The sequence below is a fragment of the Nerophis lumbriciformis genome, linkage group LG31 (genome assembly GCF_033978685.3).
Source record: "Nerophis lumbriciformis linkage group LG31, RoL_Nlum_v2.1, whole genome shotgun sequence".
In the NCBI taxonomy this organism is placed as follows: domain Eukaryota; kingdom Metazoa; phylum Chordata; class Actinopteri; order Syngnathiformes; family Syngnathidae; genus Nerophis; species Nerophis lumbriciformis.
In genome coordinates this window covers 11,346,096-11,369,042 of record NC_084578.2, presented here as the reverse complement: position 1 = coordinate 11,369,042, position 22,947 = coordinate 11,346,096, and the positions used below count along the sequence as shown (strand labels likewise).

The following is a 22,947-nucleotide window of genomic DNA, read 5'->3' as shown; positions in this document are numbered from 1 at the left end:
CTAGGCTGGTTTTGATTGTTCAAGGGCTCTGTGATGTGGTAATATTTTATCTATGGAAAAAAAAAAAAAAAAAGTAGATATTGCTACTATTTTGACATTTAAGTGCTTGACTTTTGGCCATCTTTTGAAAACTTGGACTTCAATCTTCCATACATCCCCCACACAGCATTATTTGATGCAAAAAAAAACCAAGACATTTTTTAGTAAAATAAAATCAGTAATATAGTCACTTTACACGCGATATATGTCCGTTATCTACTTGTCCATAATTAAAAATTTTAAAAAAATAGCATTCTATTCTCCATGCTTCAGTCATCCATTGTGTACAAGAGAGCATAGAGCAACAAAGCAACAATAAATATCTTCAATGAAAGTATAATATATTTATCTGTATATGTACTATTTGTATATTTATATAGCTTACTTTTGGGTAGGGTGTGAATATGTATAGTTTTGGCCGGCTGGTGCAGAGCAAAAAATATTTCAAAATGTAATAGCATAGAAAAAAAAAATCGGACTTTTAGGTATGGCCAAGCAGATTTTAAGCAGAAAATATCATAATTCAGTGATTTTTTTCTTTCTTCTAGATAGTGTGGTTTGCATATTTGTGAGAGCTCAGCAAAATATTCCGTTTTTGCACTTTTTTTTTTTTTTTTTTTTGTACATTTATTTTATTATTAAAATAAAAAGCTGGGCCCAAATAATAAAAAGTCAGGCACCAAACAGTCCAACCCATAAAGCAATCTAAAGTATTTACATACACTTAAAAAAAAAAAAAAAAAAAAAAAAAAAAAAAAAAAAAATAGCCCTGTAACATTGTTTCGCCTCTTTGACCTACAGTATCAGAACATACACAACACAACACGTCATGTCAACAAAGCGGACGTTTTATATCCCGCCGCCTCATCCCAGACTGCTTTATCAAAAAAAAAATCTTTGGTTGAACGGTCAAAGACTTGCACACAACTTGACTTCTTCTTTACAACAAGGCAAAATACACAACGGCGCGCCCATTTGCAACCACACGTTCAAACCTTACCCTGCCAGGGAGCTCTAAAGTCGTCCCTTTCCAACGTCACAGAGCCCGCACGTCACCTTCTGCACGTCCTCGCTTCCACTCAGGAGTCCGTCCCCGGAAAAAAAAAAAATGCACACATGCGCACTAATATCCGCTATACGCGCACGCAGAGGAAGGTGAAACTAAAGTGGAGTGTGTTTCGAAGGCTGGAAAGCAACCAAAAGGCGTTTGGAAAAAGTGCCGGGGTTTTTTTTTTTGCATGAAAAGCCACCTCATCGTTTTTGCGAAGTGATCATCTTACAGACAAAATTGACGATGGCGCTGGCCGGCTGGTCGGCGTCCATCTCGGCGAAGAGGTGGCTCACGTTGTCGGTTGTGCTTCCTTGTTTACGAGCCACGAAGCCAAACAGCCTGGGGGGAGACAGTGCTTGTTATTGACTCCTACGGAAAGTGGGTATTCGTTTTTGAAACGCCCTCGTATTTGGTTTGATCACTTACTTGGCCTTGCCGCCCTCGGACTTGCTCCATCTGCCAAGATTCAAATAACACAACTCGGTTATGGGCTAAACACACGCTGTGCCCTGTTTTGCATGAAAAACAATGTTCCTGGTTGGCAATCAGGAGGCTCACCTGTCCCTGATTGCCAATCAGGAGGGTTCTTAACCTCTTAAGGCCCAAGCTGTTTGTTTACATGCTTTTTTTTTTTTCTCTCTTTGCTATTCGGGCTTATTGGACCTTAATTAGAATAAAAACTAAAAATCCTCTTTTGATATGATGTACTTAGTCCATAAGTACACAAACGTGTACGTCATGTTTAGTGACATGCTAATTCTTATTTTTACACTTTTTTTCCCTCCAAATTCCATTGTATGTTATACTCTTCTGACACCACCAGATGGCAGTATAAGTGTCCACATAAGTGGCCATAAGACCCCAATTCAGTAGTGTACACAATTTTGGAAATAAAAGCTAAAAGGTGCTGTCCACGCATGTGGCCACTAAGCCTTTAGAGGTTTTTAATTAATGTTGGCATGTACTCTGTCAAGTTGACAGAAGAAATTGCCCATCACAACTAAGCAAGAAAAGTTACGACAATTTCAACTAGAAAATAACACGAAAACTCATTAAAAACCCAAAGCATTAAGTCAAAAGTAAGTCAAGGTCCGCCTTTTAGTCAACACTCATTCGCCAGCAATGTTGAACCTTAAAGTAGAGATGTCCGATAATATCGGACTGTCGATATTATCGGCCGATAAATGCTTTAAAATGTAATATCGGAAATTATCGGTATCGGTTTCAAAAAGTAAAATGTATGACTTTTTAAAACGCCGCTGTGTACACGGACGTAGCGAGAAGTACAGAGTGCCAATAAACCTTAAAGGCACTGCCTTTGCGTGTCGGCCCAGTCACATAATATCTACGGCTTTTCACACACACAAGTTAATGCAATGCATACTTGGTCAACAGCCATACAGGTCTCACTGAGGGTGGCCGTATAAAGAACGTTAACACTGGTACAAATATGCGCCACACTGTGAACCCACACCAAACAAGAATGGCAAACGTGTTTTGGGAGAACATCCGCACCGTAGCACAACATAAACACAACAGATCAAATACCCAGAACCCCTTGCAGCACTAACTCTTCCGGGACACTACAATATACACCCCCCGCTACCCCCTACAACAACAATAATGCACTTTGTGACTTCAATAATAAATATGGCAGTGCCATGTTGGCTTTTTTTTTTTCCATAACTTGAGTTGATTTATTTTGGAAAACCTTGTTACATTGTTTAATGCATCCAGCGGGGCATCTCAACAAAATTAGGCATAATAATGTGTTAATTCCACGACTGTTTATATCGGTATCGCTTGATATCGGAATCGGTAATTAAGAGTTGGACAATATCGGATATTGGCAAAAAAGCCATTATCGGACATCTCTACCTTATTTATAGCTATTGTATCCAGATATATCATGAGCACACAATTGACTGCATATGTTCACACAAAAAGATATGAAAAAAATACGTACTTTCTGTCCTGAGGGTCGATATCACAGAATGTGACAGTGTTGCAGGGGTAGTGGCGTCGGAAGAAAATCCTAAACGGAAGAATAGCACATTAATGAATGACTTATATGCACAATATATCATATAATAAATATAAGAGTATTAATAATATTTTTCTATTTAATTTTTTATGGCTCCTGTCGTTTAGAGCTTTGAACCGGAAGTAAAAGTGCCGTTCCATCTTATAATTGTCCATAGCGTTTCTACTTGTATGGGTTCTTCAATCACCACTCCGAGCAAGTTTTGAAATTTTACAATATAACTAAAACTATTATTTTTTTACTTTTTATTTACTAAACCGTCCCATGTGTGATGTATGTTGGAGTGTTTTCATGCATATTTGCACGCGCTATCGTAATGTAATGAAGCCGGCGTCGTTAGCATTAGCTATAATGCTAACACGACAACGAGTTAATATACTTTGTTAGTATACTTACAAAGGCATTGTTTTCGTTTTGTTTCAGTTTCACAAATTCCGAAGTAAATTCACCAAAAACTTCTGTTTTGTTTGATCAGCCGTTTTACTGCCGGGTTACGGACACTGTTTGGTGTAAATAAATATTTACAAAAAATTATTTTTAAAGAATTAATTTCACAACATATATATATATATATGTGGCCTATAGTTTGATGTGGCTAATTAAATTTACAAAAAATGTTGTGGTTGCATCTTATATACGGGTGTGCTCTATAGTCCGGAAAATACAGTGAACAAGATATAACAACTGGACAGCAGTTATCATAAGCATCTCATTTTTAAATGTTCCCATAAAAAAATTATAATATAAATACATTTAATAAAGTCAAATACAAATAAAGCAACAAGAGAAGTATCCTACACTTCTCTTTTGTAAAGTAAATTTATAAAACTATATGTAAAACTATATGATTTTCCTGAGAAGCTGGATAGGACAAAAAATTAAAAAAAAATACAAAAATAAATACAAAAAAAAATGTTCCCATGAAAAAAATAGATTTTATCATTTAAGACAATTATTATTTATTAATACACACAAAATCCCCTCAATTACCCCCAAAAACGGATGAACTCGCTGGAATATAAAGACAATATAACATACAACCATAAACATGGATGCATATACAAAAGTGCAATATATTTATCTGTACAGTAATCTATTTATTTATATCTGCACCTTATTGCTCTTTTATCCTGCACTACAACGAGCTAATGCAACAAAATGTTGTTCTTATCTGTACTGTAAAGTTAAAATTTAAATGACAATAAAAGGAAGTCTAAGTCTCCAAGTCTAAAAGTACCGAACATTGGTATCGTATTGATTCCCAAGTACCGGGAATGAGTATTGTATCGGTTCAAATGTAAAAGGCACTGATTGTAGATTAACTACGATCAAAAGTATTGGACAGGATGTCGGAAATGTATACATAAAGTTGTACTTTATATAAGAAAAAAATGGGCATACAAAACGGTACAAAACGATCCTTTGATCTTGTTATCTGTCATTCATTCATTCACCCGTAGGCTCGTAATGCTCAATCTCAACAACCACAATGCACCTGCTCCCGGTCTTTCTAACATCCGGTTTGCCGCAATGAATTGTGGAACATGCAGTATCTTAGTTAACCCTTCGTTAGGCTATGAAGTGGAAAACAACTCAATTCAGTGTCAGTGTTTCTCAAATAATCAATATCAAATATAAATGTATAAATCAAATAAATTCCCTTTTAACTCTTTTTAGCTGTAAATAATAATAGAATAAATTATCAGCAATTAAATCAAATATGCAAATTATGAATGATCATCACATTAACTATATAACCCATAAATTACAAACCCCGTTTCCATATTAGTTTTGAAATTGTGTTAGATGTAAATATAAACAGAATACAATGATTTGCAAATGCTTTTCAACCCATATTCAATTGAATTCACTACAAAGACAACATATTTGATGTTCAAACTCATAAACTTTTTTTTTTTTTTTTGCAAATAATAATTAACTTAGAATTTCATGGCTGCAACACGTGCCAAAGTAGTTGGGAAAGGGCATGCTCACTACTGTGTTACATCACCTTTTCTTTTAACAACACTCAAAAAACAATTGGGAACTGAGGAAACTAATTGTTGAATCTTTGAAAGTGGAATTCTTTCCCATTCTTGTTTTATGTAGAGCTTCAACAGTCCGGTGTCTCCGCTGTCGTATTTTACGCTTCATAATGCGCCACACATTTTCGATGGGAGACAGGTCTGGACTGCAGGTGGGCCAGGAAAGTACCCGCACTCTTTTTTTACGAAGCCACGCTGTTGTAACACGTGCTGAATGTGGCTTGGCATTGTCTTGCTGAAATAAGCAGGGGCGTCCATGAAAAAGACGGCGCTTAGATGGCAGCATATGTTGTTCCAAAACCTGTATGTACCTTTCAGCATTAATAGTGCCTCTATAGATGTGTAAGTTACCCATGCCTTGGGCACTAATGCACCCCCATACCATCACAGATGTTAGCTTTTCAACTTTGCATCGATAACAGTCTGAATGGTTCGCTTCCCCTTTGGTCCGGATGACATGATGTTGAATATTTCCAAAAACAATTTGAAATGTGGACTTGCCAGACCACAGAACACTTTTCCACTTTGCATGAGTCCATCTTAGATGATCTCGGGCCCACAGAAGCCGGCGGCGTTTCTGGATGTTGTTGATAAATGGCTTTTGCTTTGCATAGTAGAGCTTTAACTTGCACTTACAGATGTAGCGACCAACTGTATTTAGTGACAGTGGTTTTCTGAAGTGTTCCTGAGCCCATGTGGTGATATCCTTTAGAGATTGATGTCGTGTTTTGATACAGTGCCGTCTGAGGGATCGAAGGTCACGGTCATTCAATGTTGGTTTCCGGCCATGCCGCTTACGTGGAGTGATTTCTCCAGATTCTCGGAACCTTTTAATGATATTATGGACCGTAGATGTTGAAATCCCTAAATTTCTTGCAATTACACTTTGAGAAACGTTGTTCTTAAACTGTTTGACTATTTGCTCACGCAGTTGTGGACAAAGGGGTGTACCTCGCCCCATCCTTTCTTGTGAAAGACTGAGCATTTTTTGGGAAGCTGTTTTTATACCCAATCATGGCACCCACCTGTTCCCAATTAGCCTGCACACCTGTGGGATGTTCCAAATAAGTGTTTGATGAGCATTCCTCAACTTTATCAGTATTTATTGCCACCTTTCCCAACTTCTTTGTCACGTAAAGTTAATGATTATTTGCAACAAAACATTTTTTTAATCAGTTTGAACATCAAATATGTTGTCTTTGTAGCATATTCAACTGAATATGGGTTGAAAATGATTTGCAAATCACTGTATTCCGTTATATTTACATCTAACCAGGGGCGTCACTAGCTTTTAAGGACAGGGGGGGCTTAGCCCCCAGGAGATGCACAGAATGCGAGCGAACGTTACGCACAAGCACAAAACTTCACAAACGGCTAACAAAGACTTAGAAATTATTCATTGTTATTATTATTATTTTTAAAAAAATGCACGGGACGAAATGAAATGCTCCCCGGGACAATGGCTTTTAACCATTTTTTTTCTTTTTCTTTTTATGTATTTATTCATTTTACATTTTATATTAAATGTCTTGGTTTTTCCTCCCTTTGAAAATCCTATGAAATGTTTAACAAGCCATCCTACAATAATACAACAGCTATTAATGTAACAATACAATAAAATAAATATATTTAATGATGTTTTTTTCATTATTTTAACAATAGGCTAATAATGTACATTACTTTATATAGATTCTACAAGAAACACAAAACTTAAAAACTAAATTATTTACAATTGCACACACAAGGTTTCGTGCAGCTTCACTCATTGTAAAGGAAGATAATGTGCTTCGTACACCTGCAGGACCGCAAGCAAGGTCGCAGAGAAAATGCGGACTGGAATTTGAGTTATGTGGACATTTTCTATATGAACAAGTGGAATGGATTGGACACCGACGCACTAAAGGGGCTCTCTACCTTACGCTACGAAGTGAGGGGAAACTGAGTGAATAATAACAGGTTATATGATTATTTATTTAAACTCATATTCGGGCCACTTTATAATGAATATGTATTTGTAAAATAAAATAAAAATATATATATATATATAACACCAAATTATTTAGGGGGGCTTAAGAATATTTTAGGGGGTCTTGAGCCCCCCTAAAATAGGCCTAACAACGCCAATGCATCTAACACAATTTCCCAACTCATATGGAAACGGGGTTTGTACAACACCGATTCCTAGTTATTTTGGATGCCACTCTTGTATCGTGGTTTAAAACGTTTCGAAAGGTCACAAACTTACTTCCTCTGGTTGTCAGTCAGTGTGATGCCTTGTGAAGACGCCTTGAAGTGCACGACGGTGGCGGTAGGAAGGGAAGCAGCAGCCAGTGTCTCAGATAAGGCCTTTGCAATGGCCTGGGGGCCCGTCAGAGACTCCATGTCCACCGAGTTTATGTAGAGTACGTTGCAAGCTGCCAACATAAGAGAGGCGTTGACAATTTCAATGGCATGTCATTTTCTCCATACAGAAAATTCTAGCTACAGTCTAGGAACGGTTAAAGTACGAGAGATAATCGCTGCATGCATATGTTTAGTTTTCTTCTTATCGGACTGCATGCTTTCCGGGACAAAGCTGGCGTCGGAAGAAACAAATCCATTCAAACATTCCACAGAAGACTATTTGGCGTGTATTGGAAGACTAATGTTAAGAAGACGACACTGAACGACCTGTTTTAAAGAAAGTTATTCCAACGGAACCAGGACATCTTTCCACATAAATGCAGACAAATTGCAGACACATAGGATGCACATTCCAGGTGGAAGTACACTCAAAAGTGCACAGGTTTGTTTTTTTTTACCATGGGACTCAGCAGGGGGCCTCTGCACTGGGATGACAAGGACGTCATCTTGTCAAAAAAAACGATTTAGAAGGATTCAGAATTGAACATTTGGCTGCGTTTGAACGAGAAGTGGAGAAGTGCTGGTGAAAGCGATGTACCTGCTCCTTGTTTCAGTCGGTCAGCCAGCGGATTTGTTTTCACGACTTCTGGCTCGTCCTCCAGTAGATCTGCACAACAAAAACCGAGATGTTACATTATCACTTTTGGTACAATGCGTTGAACTTTCACTGCTCCTCTCGGGACTCTGGTTTCTTCTCCTGGGCCGAGTCTATTGCAGGGTTATTCAACTGGGCCACCCGGGGGAACGACACCATACTAGGTTCAGTTCAAAACTTGGGAGATAAGCATTCTTGCAGAAAATTCCCCAAAAAACTCGACAGTGTTCCGGTTGTATAGAAGAACTCGGGACTACTGTAAACCATACTTGCCAACCCTCCTGGATTTTCCGGGAGACTCCCGAAATTCAGCGCCTCTCCCGAAAACCTCCCGGGACAAATTTTCTCCCGAAAATCTCCCGAAATTCAGACGCCCCCTCCAGCTCCATGCGGACCTGAGTCCGCTTTCCCACAATATAAAGAACGTCTACAGTAAAGCAGTTCGTCTGCCGTAAACAGCAATGTTGTGACACTCTTAAACAGGACAATACTGCCATCTAGTGCATTTGATGAAAGCACTTTTGTGCGTGCCACACAGCAATGCATCATCAGAGAGGGTGTTCAGCATGGTTAGAAAGATAGTGACAGAGAATAGAACAAGGATGGACAATTCAACCCTTAACTCAACAATGAGTAGATGAGTGTTATGTGTTTGTATATGTGTAAATAAATGAACACTGAAATTCAAGTATTTCTTTTATTTATTTATATATATATATATATATATATATATATATATATATATATATATAGCTAGAATTCACTGAAAGTCAATTATTTCTTATATATATATATATATATATATATATGTATATATATATCCATCCATCCATCCATTTTCTACCGCTTATCCCCTTCGGGGTCGCAGGGATATATATATATATATATATGAAATACTTGACTTGGTGAATTCTAGCTGTAAATATACTCCTCCCCTCTTAACCACGCCCCCAACCACGCCCCCCCCTCAAATGCCTACGCAGGTTCTGCGAAATATACAAAATATGACAAATAGTAAGGGTGTAAAAAAAAATCTTTGTGCTGGTTGATTTATTTTCCTGCATCATGACTAGGGAAGGTTGCTTGGATTGGGTCATATAAGTTAATGCTGTGCACTTAAACATATTGACGTACAATTAATGGCCACTGACTTGGGTTACTCTTGTTGGCCAATAGATGGCAACAAAATAGCAGTTTGCTTATTGGACCCAATTGATGATGCCCTGCCATAAAGGGAGTTATGAAAATGACCTAAAATGAGACAAAACCATAACAGAAGCTTCAGTTAGCTTTAAAACGAGTGGCTATACAGACCTGTTGTAGGAATGAGTAGTTTGCAGGGCAGGGCCAGTGGTGTGATGGCATGTTGGTACACCAAGGCAGACAGACAGCCTGAAACACAAACATTTTATTTGTGTATCTTTAACATGTCCTGGATTTACCTTCATTCCAAGGCGTACATTTTTTTTCTAGGTGATTGATTGTTAGCACCATGGTCTTAGATTTTAGTGGTACCTCAATTTACGAGTAATTTGAGATACGCGCTTTCTGTTTTTTCCATCCATCCATTTTCTACCGCTTGTCCCTTTTGGGGTCGCAGGCTTTCTGTTTTTTGTTATGCTTTATAATGCGAGAATAATTTGAGTTATGACCCCCAACCCCGTAACTCAAATGATAAAAAGTTAATATAGTGTTCCTGCTTTGTTTACACAGAGTTTTGATTAGACCAGACCTGGGTAAATTAAGGGCCGGGGGATGCGGCCCGTTAAGTTTTTCAATCTGGCCCGCCGGACAAACCCAAATAATTTCATCATCATCGGGAATTTGTTTTATTTAAGAACAGGCAGAACTGTGTGCTGGTAGCTTCACCCACAACAAGTTACAATATGTCAAAAATATTTTCTTGTGTTAAAATTTAGTGGGTGCGGCTTATATACCGGTGCGCTCCATAGTCCAGAAAATACGGTATATTTTCACCTATTTTTATTTGAAAATGTTATTTATGGGACCTGCCAATGAAGACACAAATACACAGTCATGTAAATACAGCTGTGTCGTGTTATTAGAAGGCACAAGGTGAGTTGTGTTGCAATATTACGGAACTTGGAAAAAGGCACAAGCCAGACACAGAGGAGCAACAGGTGAAAAGCTGACAAGTTCCCACTCACCAAAGTACGGCTCATTGGGACAACCCTTGAGTTTCACTCCTTTCGGGCTGCTCTCAATCAGGAAGTGTCGTACTAGCTCGTTGGTGACGTCGCCTGTGAGACCACAAAAAGGGAAAAACAGTGCGGTTTGTAAGAAAATTGAAAAAAAAAAAAAATCCTCGTAGTGCCTTACCTTTCTTGTTTTGATGCACTGATGGCGGGGGTGAGGCCACCTTCATAGCCAAGCCATACGCTCCCTTGAATGAGTGGCTGTCCCGGATGACAAAGGCTCCGGGTTCCTTTTCTCTAAGCATGCCGATTGCTGAAATGCAGTGGATTATTTTAGTTCATGCGGGAAATATTACATGAGACTGTTAAAGTACCAACGATAGTCACACACACACTAGGTGTGGTGAAATTACTCTCTGCATTTGACCCATCCCCTTGTTCCACCCCCTGGGAGGTGAGGGGAGCAGTGAGCAGCAGTGATGGCCGCGCTCGGGAATCATTTTTGGTGATTTAACCCCCAATTCCAACCCGTGATGCTGAGTGCCAAGCAGGGAGGTAATGGGTCCCATTTGTATAGTCTTTGGTATGACTCGGCCGGGGTTTGAACTCACGACCTACCGATCTCAGGGCGGACACTCTAACCACAAGGCCACTTGACAGAGAGTTCAATGGGGTTTTTTTGCCTGAAAATCTATCAAATTGAGTTTTTTCTTCAGTCAGTGATTCCCCGCACATCAAATAATTGCCAATTGTCTGCAGTATTTACTGTTTATTGTGCATGGTAAACATTAGGGCTGTGAATCTTTGGGAACCAAACGATTTGATTCGATTCTTGGAGGTACCCGATTCGAGTCGGAATCGATTCTCGATTCAAAATCAATCTTAAACCCATTGCAGAATTTACCTGGAAGCCAACGAAGACTGGATGTAGGAGTGATGTTTATCAGCATGCACTGGCTGGCCCCCCGTTACACTTACAGTATAAACACTTTGTAGGACGCAATAAGAGATACACTGAAAAGTGTATCGAATTTCCCATGACACCTGAACGTGACATTTACCTCGTTCCTCCGCCGGGACTTCCACGCTTTGCCAGAAGTGTCTTTAAACACCATCTTTTAACCTTCCTCTTGTGTTAGCTTTCTGTTACCATCTCTTATGTTCACGGGTCGGTTTTGACCCATGTCTTAAATCAGCTGTAAAATACACTAAAAACAATTATCTATCATCCAATTTGTTTCTCATCTCTTGGTTACCTTGTTAGGCTTCCTTATCCATGAAAATATTGGTTTTAATATGTTTGGTGTGGGCCATTGGGCTTTTTTTTTTTTTTGTCAGTATACCCCTCGATTTCAATTAAAAAATGGTAAAATGAACCTCAAGATTTTCGTACAAATAAATAAAAGTCTTTGTTTGTTTTTGTACTGGATAACAAGGTAAAATGAGAATCCCCTAAAGCTCACATGATTGGGAGAGGAGCTGGCTGTCGGCGTGTTCAGTTTTGTCTCTAATTATTGCTTTATAATCTTATTTTTATAACTGGGTCGAAACCGACCCTAACAACACCAAGGTCATAATTTTAACCAGAGCATTTTATAATTTATAAAAAAAAAAAAAAAAAAAATATTTTGTTGAAATAGAGGTTCCTGACAAATTCAAAAAGCCTTGATGCAAAAAAATAAATGTATGTGGTTCTTTTATGAATTTAAAAACTAAAACGCGAAGGTTAAAAAAACAAAAACTAAAAAAAACACCTTTTCTTCCTCAATTGTTTAGCAACAACAAGTCCGAAGGTCCTCCTTAATTGCGCGGGTGAACAAATATTCTGTTTTGCCTTTTTAAATGTTCCAAAATCAATGTCGGCGCGTCATGGCGTTATTAATTCTCGATAAAATGCACAGGAAGTGCCCATTTTTTGTCTGTTTTGTTTATTGGATGTGTTTGATTTGTTGGTTGATTTTGTTATAGCCAATAAAAAAAAAACGGCTAATGATATAATAGTGAATTTGGAACAGAAGAAAGTACAATAATGTCTATGAATCGTATCCGGTTAAAAGTTGTGCCATAAAACTTACCTTGCTCTCTGGATATGTCAGGCTTGTACCAGACCTTTGACGTATCTTGGACAAACTTAACATTCAGCCTGCTGTCTGCGCTTCCATCTGCAGAAATCCAGAAATAATAATATTAAGTGCAATCGTTAGCTGTGTGTATACACCAACGATGGTTGTGCATATCTTAGATCAGTGGTGTCAAAGTCAAGGCCTGCAGGATGAATGATCTATGGCAGTGTTTTTCAACCTTTTCTGAGCCAAGGCACATTTTTTTTCATTGAAAAAATCCCGAGGCACACCACTAGCAGAAAACGGACGAGACTGACTTTGACGGCACATAAAATCCAAACCTGAGCAGTAATTAAAACTCTTTGGTCAACTTTTAATCAGAGAGGTTCAATCTCTCTCCTGTGCTAGTTTGAAACCGACACGACAAACGCGCTCAGAGAAGATAATGTTTGAAAAAAGGTGACCGGTTTTTACAAAACTTTTGTTTTGAAGGGGGAATTGCAAACTTCCTGTTGATTTTTGCTGGGTGTTGGCAATATATGAATTGTAGGTCGAAGTGAGACCTACATAGAGGTTTTTGTTTCATGTCTCTAAGACATTCCTACTGGAAGTTACAGGCAGTTTTGTCTGAGTTTTCTTCCTAGGAGCAGTTGTGTCTGTGTTTTCTTCCTAGGGGGCGCTAGAGCGCAATTTTGAGTTTTGGGGTTGGGTTTTTTTATTAGATCGCAATTTTTGCCAGTCCTGATGTGTGTGTCCTGTTTGATTGAAGCATGTTAAGGGGGTCAAATTACAGCTCAAAGTGGCAAAAGTGACTGTTTTTAGTAAACTTTTGTTTTGAAGGGGGAATTGCCAACTCCCTGTTGATTTTTGCTGAAGGATGTCAATGTATGACATCTAGGTCTCAGTCAGACCTACATAGAGGTTTTTGTTCCATGTCTCTATGACATTCCTACCGGAAGTTACAAGCAGTTTTGTCTGTGTTTTTTCCTAGGGGGCGCTAGAGCGCAATTTTGAGTTATTTTTTTGTTTTTTGTTTTTTATTAGATGGCAATTTTTGCCAGTCCTGATGTGTGTGTCAAATATGGTGAGTTTTGAAGCATGTTAAGGGGGTCAAATTACAGCTCAAAGAGGCGGCGGAACAATTATAATAATAAAACGCACAAAATACAATAGAGTCCTCTGTCCCAAAGGGACATTGCGGTCCCGAATTAAACTCAGCAGCCGATATTGACAGTAAAAAGTCGTTCTCGCAATTGTTGGATATACAGTACATTCAAACCATAACCAACCATGCATCAATATAGCTCTTGTCTCAAAGTAGGTGTACTGTCACGACCTGTCACACCTCGCCGTGACTTATTTTGAGTTTTTTTTAGTGTTTTCCTGTGTGTAGTATTTTAGTTCTTGTCTTGTGCTCCTATTTTGTTGTTGATTGTCATGTAAGGATGTACTTTGTGGACGCCGTCTTTGCTCCACAGTAAGTCTTTGCTGTCGTCCAGCATTCTGTTTTTGTTTACTTGGCAGCCAGTTTATGGTTTAAGCATTAGATACCTTTTCACCTGCACGCTGCCTCCCGCTGTTGTCTGCATATTGTGATCACGACAAACCATGTTCTCGACTTCCACAAAGCAATTAACTACATGCTGCCACCTACTGATATGGAAGAGTATTACACGGTTACTCTGCCGATCTTTAGACAGCACAGACACTCAACAACGGCACATTATTTGCGGATTATAATTACTGGTTAGGTAAAATGACAATCTCCCACGGCACACCAGACTTTTATCTCACGGTACACTAGTGTGCCGCGGCACAGTGGTTGAAAAACACTGATCTATGGCCCCCGGGATGATATTTGATTAGTATTAGAACCGGCCCGCAGGCCACAGCCGCCTGCTGCTGTTTGGCACGCACCAATACTCCATCAGTGTTGACGCTAGGTATTTTCACAATGGGGTTCCAGGGACCCCATCAAGTCATACAAATGGGGTCCCACAGTAATTTTTTGGGGTCCCACTTTTTTGTAACCGTTTTGAAAACAAATGATAAATGTATGCATTATCCTGTTATACCTCACATTCTATGTTGTGTTTTGAAGAAATTTTGTCATAAATGTTACTTAATTCATTAAAAAAATAATACAAAAGAAAACACATTTTTATGCATAAGTAAATGTATTCATTTATAAACATTCATTCACTTTCGTCTTTCCTTCATGGATCTAAACTTTACCGCTGACGGTACTTTTTTCTGTATTTTTATTGTAATTGTTAGAATAATTGTTTCTAAGTTATCACAAAAACTTTAGGTTACATTGAGTGCCTGGTGAGAAGCAAAAGCTGTCTTTGAAACCTACCAAGAAGAAGGCTCGTAAAACTCCACTGTGTAGAGGGGGAAGCAAAATGAAGGTGTTCTGTTTTCTTTCATGTATGGTAATCAACAGAAAGATATTGTTTTAACCCAAGGACTACAAAGCGGAGAGAAGGCAGGATCTGCCCAATTTCCAGACGACCTCTTTTTGAACCTCCTTTTTGAACTGTTTTACGAACGCCTTTTTGAACTGTTTTACGAATCTCTTCTTAAACTTGTTTACGACCTTTTCTTTTGAAATATTCTGTAACCAAAGGCAACGCTGTTTACGACCCACTTCCCTTTTGGAAGCAGCTGTGGTCATGTGGTCAGGGAAAGTCAAATAAAGGAGGAGGCGTACAATCTTTCGCCACAGCGTGCTGGAGACTGTGAAAGAGTACAGTGTCCCGGCGTCTCTCCTCAATTGAGCCAAATTGAATTCTGCCTCTGTTTGATTCTTTGCTTCTTGTCTTGTTTAATAGATGTCATCAGTGTTTGAACCTGACAGTAATATTTTCAGAAAGTGTTTGTTCTATTTTTGGCCAAAGTAAGACAAACCAAAAATATCTGAAGTTGTCTTTATTTTTTTAGTTTTAATGCCATGATTTTGAACTTACGACTTCACATCAACCAAAATGGCAAAATTAATCTGATCATCGGACTGCCTGAGAACGCATAATCGTGTCAATCCTAAATTCGCTACTGGGTGAGGTTATTGACTTACGGGCGGTGATTTCATTTCTCGCAATGGTTGGCGTGTGCGACTAATACCGTGTAAGGGTGATTTAAAAAAAAAAAGTACAAGGTAGGGCCACATGATTACGGCGACTGTTTTTTTATTGTTTACCTTTTCATATACCTATGGACATTATCTAGGATGTGGGTCAGGTCATGTTATCTCTAAACTAAACAAAGTTGATACTAACCCACCTTTTTGTGAACTTTTTTTGCCAAATAAGAACCGATAAAGAACCAGACTTTTTAACATAATCGAAAGTGGAATAGAAACCGGAAAAATCTTATCAATTCCCATCCCTACTCATGAGTGACTTTTACAAGCCGCAAACTTCTAAGTGCAATGTGACGAGGGACGACGGTATTATAATACTCACGAGGCTGCAGTCATCCCTCTATCTCCGTGTTACACACGTAATAATAAGCATAGGGCCCCGTGTAGGTACTTACCAGGCATGTTAAACCTTGAGAAGTCAGAGAGGGTGTGAAAGTAGCTGGGAGTGCTTCCTCCACTCATTGTGGACATTTTTCCATTCAACGAGCTGTACGACACGGCTCCATTTGGTCGGTCACCACTTGACATGCGCCTCTTTTCTGGAAGCTGGGGTTGAAAACCAGGGCTCGCACTTCCCTGTCGGAACCCTAGACCCATCCCCGTCATTCCCCCTTCCTGGTAGACTGCAGGTGAAACGGGGTAGGAGGGTGTTGATGGTCCCTGGTATCCAGAAGAACTGCTCTGTCTGGACAGGTTGCCGTGCCTCTCATCCGGCGTGGTATAGCCACTATGCATGGGGTGTCGGTCTAAACTTGGGCTCCTTTGGGACATCTGTGACACAGAGGGGTGACGGCCCAACACTGGACTTCCATGGGATTGGGAAACAGATGGATGTCTGCTGAGCACAGGACTGCTCTGCATGGGTTGTCCCAGGGACGGTTGTCTGCTTAGGATTGGGCTTTGTTGAGACTCTTGCTCCATAGAGTCCTGTCTGTTGAGTACTTGGCTAATCTGATTTCCCTGAAACTGATGACGTCCAAGGATAGGACTGCCACTCGGCCTCAGTACACCAGTTTCAAAGCCATTCACTTGTGACATTTGCTGACCACCAAAAGACCCTTCCTGATAAGCACTTGGGTGCTTCTGAAACAAAGCATTGTCAGTAAAGGTCCGATTATTTGTCCGTTGCTGCAACTGGGGACTTCCGTGGCTGACTATGGTCTTAGAGGGCTCTATCCAAGTAGATAGGCCGGAATCAGGGGCCACATAGCTCCTTGGTTGGGTGTTAGGATAAAGATTAGAGAGTGTAGGAGAAGCGATGCCTTGGAAGGAGGATGTTGGAGAAATGAAATCCAGATGAGAAGAATTGGTAGAAATCAGTGCTTGGTATGAGGACGTTGGTGTGGGGTATGTGCTCACTGCTGCCTGAGTGTGGAAACTTGAATCAGTAGTGGGCTGGGACGGAGTGCTAATGCTGCTTTCTGCTGAAGCTACACCCCTGGAAGAGAATTGATATTTGTATTTTGTATATATTTCCACAAAGAATTACCAAAGTCTTTATCAGTTAAGTATACTGTACAGAGAGCCAGGTCAGTACTCACCCCTGTGAGTTCTGGATGGGACTGCTACTGGACAAAGGTGAGTTCAGGGCATGGGAGACGGGACTTGGACTTTTCCGTTGCCCTGCGATCTCTCCTTGTGGACTGAGGCTTCGTGGTGTCGCGGGTTGCTCCCCGGCGACTACAGCTGACCTTGCGACGGACTCTACGTAACTTCTGGGTTCTGAGTGTCAAAAGAAAGGTATTTTATTGAACAACATGGCATTTATCTTCAGAAGCACACAGGGCAAAGCAAGGCGGTTAAAAGTATGAATCGTATGACAAGAGTGGCCGTCCAGAAACTTGGGGGCTCCTGTACAAATCCACCTTCCACCTTCCTTGTCACTGCCGTTGTGTCCTTGGGCAAGACACTTTACCCACTTTGCTCCCGATGATGCTTACAATGGTGTATGAATGTGAATGAATCGGAGAGATCGTTGGCACAAAGCTAGTAGCCATGTCTCCGCCCACAAATGCAGCTTACCACTATCAGTGTGAATGTGAATGAATGAATGATGGGTTCCCAGTTCTCACTGTAAAGCGCTTTGAATGTCTAAAAATCTAATTCATATTCAAGATTATTATTATTTTATATTCTGTGTGTGGTCGTAGAGATAGGAATGTCAATTTGCACCATTTTTTTCATTTATTCTGCTGACTTTAACCTCTTAAGGCCCAAGCTGTTTGTTTACATGCTTTTTTTTATTTTCTCTTTGCTATTTGGGCTTATTGGACCCTAATTAGAATAAAAACTAAGAAACATCTTTTGATATGATGTACTTAGTCCATAAGTAACAAACGTGTACTTCATGTTTAGTGACATGCTATATCTTATTTTTTTCCAAATTCCATTGTATGTTATACTCTTCTGACACCACCAGATGGCAGTATAAGTGTCCACATAAGCGGCCATAAGACCCCAATTCAGTAGTGTACACAATTTTGGAAATAAGAGCTAAAAGGTGCTGTCCACGCATGTGGCCACTAGGCCTTTAGAGGTTAATTACCATAAATTATTAATTATAAGCCACTACTTTTTTCCTACACTTAACCCTGCGGCTTACCAAACGGTGCGGCTAATTTATGGATATTTCTAAGCTGACGGCCATAATACAAAAAAGTTTTTTTTTAAAACAGAGCAAATACACTAAGAGGGTGTTTTGTAGTTTGTGCTCTGGCACCATCTTTTGGATAAATTGCTCACTGCAGGTGCTGCGGTGTCCTACCATTTACTCCTTTCAAACGAAAGTAGAGTGTCGTTTAGCCTTTGAGCCATCCATAACGTTTCTACTCGAATGGATTTTTCATTCACAACTCCAAGCAACGTTCGTATGTTTTCATGCATAATTGTACGTGCTATCGTTATGATTAGAGAGCTAGCCTCCGCAGCTAGTGGGTCCATAACGATGACTTCTGTTTTGCTTGATCAACCGTTTTACTGCCGTGTTACAGGCACCATGTGGGAACAATTAAGGTATGTAAATAAACATTTCCAGAATCTTTCTGTGTAAACGTTCATTTTGCAACGTATATATCTGCGGCTTATATAGGGAAACATATTTATTTCTCCAAAAATTTAGTGGGTGTGGCTTATATACCGGTGCGCTCTATAGTCCGGAAAAAACGGTAAATAAAAGGAATACAAGGGCCACACTAAAAAGAAAGAATAATAATACATAACATAATAACATAGAATATGTTGCAGAAAAGCAACATCTTTATCTACTATCTACATCTTTCTTCACTTTATATAGTGTATTAGCAAAAATGTATGTTGGTTAACATTTGACAATATTTTAAGTGTTGCTTTAAGATTACCTCGATTTTCCCAGTTTGTTATCAATAGAGATGTCCGATAAATGCTTTAAAATGTAATATCGGAAATTATCGGTATCGGTTTCAACCTCCCGATACTCCCGGGAGACTCCTGAATTTCAGTTCCCCTCCCGAAAATCTCCCGGGGCAACCATTATCAAACAACTTTAACAGTGTTACAAATATGCGCCACACTGTGAACCCACACCAAACAAGAATGACAAACACATTTCGGGAGAACATCCGCACCGTAACACAACATAAACACAACAGAACAAATACCCAGAACCCCTTGCAGCACTAACTCTTCCGGGACGCTAGAGTTGAAGTTGTTCTCTTATTTTGGAAAACCTTGTTTTTGATTGATTGATTGATTGAAACTTGTATTAGTAGATTGCACAGTACAGTACATATTCCGTACAATTGACCACTAAATCGTAACACCCAAATAAGTTTTTCAACTTGTTTAAGTCGGGGTCCACGTTAATCAATTCATGGTAAAGTTACATTGTTTAATGCATCCAGCGGGGCATCACAACAAAATTAGGCATAATAATGTGTTAATTCCACGACTGTATATATCGGTATCGGTTGATATCAGAATCGGTAATTAAGAGTTGGACAATATCGGATATCGGCAAAAAAGCTATTATCGGACATCTCTAGTTATCAATGTTAATAAAACATGTATGTGCATTGATTAATTGATTAAAACTCGGTTATAACAATCAGGATCTGAGAAATAAAAATCCAGTTTTGTATTTTAAACTTTTGAAAAAAATCCTGCAACCAACCTGAACCAGTTTGGTTGAGTAGGAGTTCTGCTGGGTTGTGGGGTTTCAATCCCAGGGCTGACAGTGGAGTCTTAGCCAGACCTGGAGGCGACCGACCTAAAAAAAAAGACATAGATGAACTTAAATTAACTTAATAACAATTCAAATAGGGCTATCTTGACAGCCAATACCTGTTTTTTGCTGTAGCAACACAAAATCATCTCGGCGAATATAAGTTATTTTCAAAAACCTGTACCATTCGAATTATATTTCACAAAAATGAACGCAGGGTCATATACACAATATGAAAGTAATATCAAAATGTGGGCAAAAGGGTTAAATTATGGATTACACCTGCGAGTTTTGTAATTCGGCTCCTTTCTGGAGGACGGCGTCATGTAAGGGGAGCGCATTTGTGAGTTTGGGGGCTCATTCTGGGGTGGCCCCCGGGGGCCTGACATCCCTGGCTTTTGTAAGTAGTGTGTATTGAACACTGGAAGGGACCACATTTACTACGAAGAATGGTTTGGCATTAAATAACCTCTGCTTCTTCCTACTACTTCCATCCATCCGTCCATTTTCTACCGCTTGTCCCTTTCGGGTGGCAGGGGTGGGGGTGCTGGAGCCTATCCAAGCTGCACTCAGGCACAAGTACACCCCAGACAAGTCGCCACCTAATTTTTCCTTGCTGAAATTGTAAACATGAGATGTACTCCAATGTTACACTATGTCAGTCACTTTGTTTACATGCACTAAATTAGTCTGATTTCGCAAATAGTTCGGTTTTTTGCATTTTCATACTCACTTATTTTCCCACGACTATAAATATAACTATTTGTCGGAAAAAAATGTTATAAGTACACCTCTGCATAACATTGTATCCTTGTAAACATTGAAGATAAGAAGAAATAGAACGAAATATAGATCAACTTACAATAAAAAATGACAGAAAAAAATTTGACAGAAAAAATTCAAAGTGCATTAATTTGCCTGTTTGTTTTTTTTATCCCTGTTTAAAAAATGAAAAAATTTAGACCAACTTCAACCATTCGACACTGAAAAAAATTGTCTTAACTCAATAAATAATATTACATTCAAATTGATCAGCATCATTAACAATATATAAAAAGCTTTAACCAATAAAACGAAAACAAGTAAGTAAAATTTTGCGGATTTTTTTTAATCAAAATGAGTAAATCAGGATTAATGGCGAGAGATTTTGCTTTTCGAAGCGGGTTTGAAGCGTGATACTGATAATCGCACCGTAACCAAGGGGGCCCGCCACACTATTTAAAGTTTAAAGTTGTTGTTTATTGAGTATGTCATAATCAGTTCCATATCATACATGTAGTACATAATATACATACATATCTCCAGAGAACAGTCTTGTGCTCAATGGCAATATTATTATTTCACAAAAAAAAAGAAAAGAAAATTGAATTAAGACAAGAACATTTAATTAAACATATCCAGTGTTGGGACTAACGCGTTATAAAGTAACGCGGCTACTTTCGGTGGTAAATAGTAATCTAACGCGTTATTTTTTATATTCAGTAACTCAGTTATCGTTACTACATGATGCGTTACTGCGTTATTTTACGTTATTTTTTATGTAGTGTCGGCTACAAACTGAGAAGATCTGAGTGTGTTTTATTGGAGAGCTGCAGAAGAGGCGACGGAGATGAGGCGACTAAGAAGAGGTGCACTCTGTGTGTGTGTGGGAGGGGGCGTGTCTGTGTTCACTAACAAGACATCATGGCGAAGCCCGAAGCCGAGTTTCTTAACATGGAGATATTCTCACTACTTTTCTTTTGTCGACCACAAAGAAAATAACATTTTAGTTAAATGTAAATTGTGTCTTGGATCAAAGATCCTATCCTAGCAATTTAAATCTGCTGAAACAGCTACAAAAGCAACATGCTTCGACAAAGCTAGTAAAGAGAGACACACTTCACCTCCTAAGCAACAGCGGCTGGATTTTAACGAGGCACTGCTAGCCAGGCCAACATTGATAGAGCCATTGCAGCACTGAAGGTACACACACTCTGTCAATTCTCTTATATACTCTTTCATTCTAGACTTCTAGAGTGTTTGATTATCACATCACTCTAAACGTATAGACTATAAAGTTCACAAACATAAAGAGGGATGCTAGTGGGCCAGAAGGGTAATGGGAAGAAATATAAACTTTTTGAATCCCCCCTTTTTTTTACATAGTTACTTCATAGTTGCCAACCTTGAGACCTCCGATTTCGGGGGGTGGGGCGGGGCGTGGTTGGGGGCGTGGTTAAGAGGGGAGGAGTATATTGACAGCTAGAATTCACCAAGTCAAGTATTATATATATATATATATATATATATATATATATATATATATTTATATATATATATATATATACATCCTGAAAATATGCAAACAAAACTGTGTTTAGATAATTGATACTTCAAACTTGCATAAATATAACATGAATATAACATAACTTGGCTTCTGAGAGCTTAAAAATGTAATTAATAAAATGCTAAAGTTGTTGATAAACAAGCATTTATTTTAATAATTAAATATGGTCATTTTAAATGAATTATTATGATAATTTAAAATGTATCATTTCAAATATGTTTATTTTAATGTACCGGTATAATTCTATGGCTGGATGTAATAAAGAGTCAGAAAAAATACAAAAAAATGTTTTGGATGTTTTTAGCAAAATATAGTACAAATGTATTTAGTTATTTAGTTTTTTTGTTTTTTTATTAATAAATATATTTATTTTTAGGTAAGATAAACATAATAATACAATTTATCTCTAGTCTGGATGATTTAGTTCTTGTCACCCTGTTGTCCTCCCATAGTGAAAAAAGACTGTCCTCACTCAGGTCCGCATGGAGCTGGAGGGGGTGTTGCCTCCAGCTCCGGCTGAAAATCGGGAGATTTTCGGGAGAATATTTGTCCCGGGAGGTTTTCGGGAGAGGCGCTGAATTTCGGGAGTCTCCCGGAAAATTCGGGAGGGTTGGCAAGTATATCCCGTTTCCTCTGAACCACATTTTATCACATTCATCTGCATCCTATTTGAGAAAGACTGCCCTATGAGCGTGTTTAATGAACAGGTACAGAGCCGTCAAGATAAGACACAATCACGCCAAAATCACGAATGGCGACATTCACAGTGTTCATGCCTCATGCTCTGAAGGAGGAACAAAACATGCGTGTGTCAAATCATCAAAAAAAGAACATCTGGATGTGGCATCATTGAGGGCTGGTTGGACTAGAGCAAGACAGCAACCC

At 39.0% G+C, this 22,947-nt stretch overlaps 1 protein-coding gene across 9 annotated transcripts in view; it reads right to left on the bottom strand.

The window, feature by feature from the left end:
- Window positions 1–776: 776 nt before the first annotated feature.
- The window catches only part of tns1b (tensin 1b), a 391,203-nt gene continuing 369,032 nt past the window's right edge, over window positions 777–22,947 (bottom strand). For 7 of the 9 annotated variants that reach the window (XM_072912000.1, XM_061926568.2, XM_072911997.1 and 4 more), the window contains 13 exons: window positions 19,686–19,781; window positions 17,080–17,260; window positions 15,934–16,976; window positions 12,409–12,495; window positions 10,518–10,646; window positions 10,346–10,438; window positions 9,492–9,569; window positions 8,121–8,189; window positions 7,981–8,028; window positions 7,425–7,593; window positions 3,057–3,125; window positions 1,517–1,546; window positions 777–1,429 (listed from right to left, as the gene is read on the bottom strand). In XM_072912000.1, the coding sequence (XP_072768101.1) occupies window positions 1,291–1,429; window positions 1,517–1,546; window positions 3,057–3,125; window positions 7,425–7,593; window positions 7,981–8,028; window positions 8,121–8,189; window positions 9,492–9,569; window positions 10,346–10,438; window positions 10,518–10,646; window positions 12,409–12,495; window positions 15,934–16,976; window positions 17,080–17,260; window positions 19,686–19,781 (2,231 nt within the window). In that variant the 3' untranslated portion in view covers window positions 777–1,290. The remainder of the gene's footprint in view (window positions 1,430–1,516; window positions 1,547–3,056; window positions 3,126–7,424; window positions 7,594–7,980; window positions 8,029–8,120; window positions 8,190–9,491; window positions 9,570–10,345; window positions 10,439–10,517; window positions 10,647–12,408; window positions 12,496–15,933; window positions 16,977–17,079; window positions 17,261–19,685; window positions 19,782–22,947) is intronic. The other 2 variants (XM_061926575.2, XM_072911999.1) reach the window with 1 other exon arrangement.